Source organism: Akebia trifoliata, chromosome 3, assembly GCF_017979445.1.
Source record: "Akebia trifoliata isolate Shusen 1 chromosome 3, ASM1797944v1, whole genome shotgun sequence".
Taxonomy (NCBI): Eukaryota; Viridiplantae; Streptophyta; class Magnoliopsida; order Ranunculales; family Lardizabalaceae; genus Akebia; species Akebia trifoliata.
The window spans coordinates 6554546-6558747 of record NC_141377.1 but is presented as its reverse complement, the minus strand read 5'-3'; the positions used below and the strand labels follow the sequence as shown (position 1 = coordinate 6558747).

Genomic DNA, 4202 nt, shown 5'->3' with positions numbered 1-4202 from the left:
CATTTGGAGATAATGAAATGTCGAAACCTCCATCAAATAAGAATATTTGTCTAAAACTATTGGATATTAATGGGAGTAATTCCATTAAGGAAGAAAATAACTTCTAGGCTAGAATCCGATTCGATCTCTTTTAGACAAATATTCTCCCCTACTGGTTGAACCAAAGTACACAAGGGATCAATGACCAAATGCCTTCAGGATACAAAGAACTCTTACACACAATTTACTAAATCAGATTATATACGATCCGATTTAGTCTAGAACACTCGAAAAAATAAGAAATTGATGATGCCTAGATCTTAAGTTTAGATAGAGGAGAATACAAAAAAATTTAGTGAAGAAATCTAAATTCTGGTTGGCTTTTTATAGTCATTTTTGTATTTGTTGACCAAGAGTCATGATTTAATATCTCTTAATTTAATAGTCGTTAGATTGTGTCTGATCTGAGATCTAACGATCCAAATTACACCCTATCGAAGGTATGTGTCTCATGCCTTTTAACTAACAGATTTTAGTTTAATCTATTTGATCTAGTGGCTCTGATCACGTCCGATCAGTTACCATTTGATCTAACGGATCCAATCTTTCCTGATCGGATACCAATCATGAACCAACACACCTGATCGATTATGATTGGGTGGGTACTAACTTGATCCAACGCATCGGATCGTTTCTGTTCCAGTATTAATTCGATCCATCGTATCCAATCAGATACTAACTTGATCATGCGGTGTTGATCGCACCCAATCCATCATATGTGACAGATCAACCACAACCGTTGGATGATTTCATATCTCGAAAACTTTAAGGCTCCCCAGTTCCTCGAGATGATGCGAAGCGCAAAGTGCACATCAAAGCGTCCAATGCAACCTAAACGCCCAATCGCTCTTTCGCACGTCGCGCATGCACAGGTGATGCTTCGCACCACCTCGAAGCACTGGATCAAAGCTTTAAAGGTGTGACACAAATACAACTAACTATCTTGACTATTACTTATAAAATACACCACTTTCTTACTTGTGAACAATATGGGACTAAACCTTATATACACAAAAATCTCAAAATCTAACTTAAGAAAAAACAAACCAATAAACCACAAAAATCTTATTTTATTTTGAAAATATTCAACATTAAATGAGTGGGGTTTGATGATTTTGTAGTTAATTAAGACCAGGTGCAACCTACAATTACATTAGGTGTTTTTTATTTTGTCATCGCTTGGACGTTGCTTTTTATCAATAAATTTTGGCTTATAAAAAAATGTCTTAAACATCTAGCTTTACTCAAGGTGACGTCATATTTTTTTAAAACTATACTTACTGTGGTTGCATCAATATGTTAATCCATGTAAAAGTTCAAATGATCCTTCCAAAACCTTGGTTTTTACCTTTTCGGCAAATAATAGAGAATAAATTTTGCATCCATCGCTCAATTTGTCATCAGTTTATATCTGTGTATTTTTAACTTTGATCTCAAATTGATGGCTCTGCTTAGGGACCTCAATTGGGAAAGAATTTGAGTTTCAAACATTTAAAACTTAGCATATATTCCGTTTCAATCAAACAGAAAGTTGAGGGCCAACAAAAAGCCTTAATCCACCTCAACATGTATAGTTGGATAAAGAAAGACTGTACAGTAAAATCATGAACAGAATATATCTATCAAACAAACTCAAAACTTAATCACTCAAAGCAAATAAACATATTCTTCTAGTCTACATCGATTGATCACGTATAGTGCTTACTTGTAGAATAACTTGTAGACAACTCACTAGGACACGAGGGAGAATCCCAAGGAAAATTGGATTTCCATGCATCAGAAGTAGTCGAAGGAAGAGCGAATGGAAACTCTACTGATCGAACGGTTCCCCACTGATTATTAACACTTGGTATGTCTGGATTTTTCCTCGTGCATGTATTTTCTTCTGCCATGCCCATATTCCCCTGCATCTCATGTGCTAAATTCATCGAGAAGCCACTACCAAAGTCTACACTCTCTGAAGCTTTACCGATGTCTCCAAATAAGTTAGGAGACATGTTTAAAAGCATGGAAGCAACATCGTCGTTATACTTAGCTTGTCCTGACATGTCGGGAGCCGAGAACATGAAGCCTGAGGGAACGTCTCCATTTGAAATGGGAAGTAGAGATGACTTACCAACCATTGGGTTAACAGGTTTGTAAGTGGAGGTATCGATAGGGGAAAAGCTAGTAGTAGAGGTGTGTAAATCATTATTATTACAATAAAATTGGGTGGCCGACCCCCTTTCAGTTACGCAAGATGTGTTCTCCGAACTGAACTGAGTGAAATGTGTTGCATGAGTAAGTATATCAGATCCTACGGTTTCAGGAAATGAAGAGACCCAAGAATGAGAGAGAGCTCTTTGTGCAATGGAGTTGGTTTTTTTGAAGATCCTACAAATAGCCCATGAATCCTGTTGTACAAAGAAGAAGAAAAAATCAGTTATTTTTCACATCGATATCACCTAAGTAGAAGCTTGACACAAGACTTACATTAAGAGGAAGGTTTTTATCCATGGGCCTCTTCGGTGGAGCCGAGTTGGTGAGAGAAGGCAATCTGAACTCATGCATCATCCAATCGGTTTTAATCCCTTTGGCCGCTCTACCTCTGTAGAACACGAGGGACTTCTTTAGGCCAATGCACTTGATACCTTCGGAGGAGTATATGGGCCGATCAGTTCCGGTGGCTTTCCAAAACCCAGCTCCGGTTACTCGGTTAGGCCTTGCGCTGTTCCTATATTTTCGGTCTCTTGGGCAGTAGAAATACCATTCTTTCTCTCCCGTGGCCGCCAACTCTTCTTGCAAAAATGAGGATAATAGTATTTCGTTAAGTTTCAAAATAAGTTATGAAGGAAACAATGAACTAAACCATCCATAATCAGCCCTTAAAAGCTTTGATAGCTCAATAGGTAAAAAGAAAGAAAATAAAAATATGTATATCCACTAGTTTTAATGAAAAATGAGGCGATCGACGGTAATTTTAGCGATAGTTTGAACGCTTGTGAGCAGAAAAAAATCCTTCAAATCTTCGAACTTCTGCTAAATTAGCATTTAAAACAACCCAATGAAGGGTGGCTTTAAACCTTTGTGTGTCACTACAAAAGAAATTTAATATATGGTCTCAACATAAACAAAACTAGACAACAAAATAAATCATGTAGTATAGTAGAATTAGCATACTTGGAAGATCCCATGGATCATATTTGTAGATATCGAGTTGTTTAATAAGCTCGATAGAGAGAGGCTGCTGTTGAATCTTTCTCTTTAAATAGAACCCAACGAGTTCCTCGTCAGTGGGATGAAATCGGAAACCAGGCAACATGATCTCATCTATCTTATCAAAATCGTGCTTTTCATCCATAACTCTTAATAATCAGAAACTAAGAGAACCCAACTTTCTAAAATGCTAAACAAGAACTATGAGATAAAAATCTTGAACAGTTGAAAGCTAGATGAAGCAAACTATAACATGAACTTAAGAGACTTAATTTCACAATGAAATAGTCACTTAGTTCAAAGCCATTATATGCTTCCTATGAAGGGTGTTTGCTTCCGAAGCTTCAGCCGCCTTTTTGGGATAATTGTAATGGAAATCGTGCCGCGGTGACTCTAAGAGAAGCTTAAACAGAGTTACCTTAAGAACAACTACCAAGAAACTTAAGTCAAGAGAAACTATTTAATTCATCACATCCCTTCATGAATCCATTTAAAGGGTTGTTTAAAATCCATAGTGAGGGATCTCAAGAGACTACAAAATCAGCAGTTTTTGGGGATTTTCAAATCAATTTCTTTTCACACTTCTCATGCACATCTCATGGACCTTCTTCTTGTTCTTTATCAATCTATAAATCAAGACAAATCAAGCTTCCAATGTAATAGTGTTTTTTTATAATCTTTGTTTGAATTGTTTTTTGTTAATGTGGACTGAACCAACTTCCAATACAAAAGCTATAATTTTATATTAAATCCCAAAGATTCTTTTTTTTTTTAAAATATTATAAGACCCATTTAGTCAATTTTTGATAGATTATAGATATTATTTTATTTTTAGTTCCTCAGGATCCAAAAATATCCCATTTCTTCTATTCTTTCACAAAGCTTCTATTCCTCATTCTTCCTCTCTGACCTGTCAGACTGATTGGTATAGATAGATAGATACCAAGTATAAAAAATAGTGGGGCCCA

At 36.1% G+C, this 4202-nt stretch overlaps 1 protein-coding gene across 1 annotated transcript; it reads right to left on the bottom strand.

Annotated features, from left to right (window-relative positions):
- Positions 1–1727: 1727 nt before the first annotated feature.
- On the bottom strand, positions 1728–3454 carry LOC147405779 (protein FEZ-like). The gene is made up of 3 exons (XM_086432733.1): positions 3199–3454; positions 2512–2816; positions 1728–2432 (listed from the first exon to the last, which is right to left on the bottom strand). The coding sequence occupies exons 1-3, from the start codon at positions 3377–3379 to the stop codon at positions 1728–1730; spliced, it is 1191 nt and encodes a 396-aa protein (XP_086288859.1). The 5' UTR covers positions 3380–3454.
- Positions 3455–4202: the final 748 nt, after the last annotated feature.

What these genes read in the sequence shown, in the direction of transcription:
- LOC147405779 (XM_086432733.1), bottom strand. Translation starts at nt 3,379, where the DNA reads ATGGATGAAAAGCACGATTTTGATAAGATAGATGAGATCATGTTGCCT. An exon ending in TGATCCATGGGATCTTCCAA is followed by an intron (nt 2,817 to 3,198) that starts GTATGCTAATTC and finishes CATTTTTGCAAG; the next exon opens with AAGAGTTGGCGGCCACGGGA. An exon ending in ATAAAAACCTTCCTCTTAAT is followed by an intron (nt 2,433 to 2,511) that starts GTAAGTCTTGTG and finishes TTTGTACAACAG; the next exon opens with GATTCATGGGCTATTTGTAG.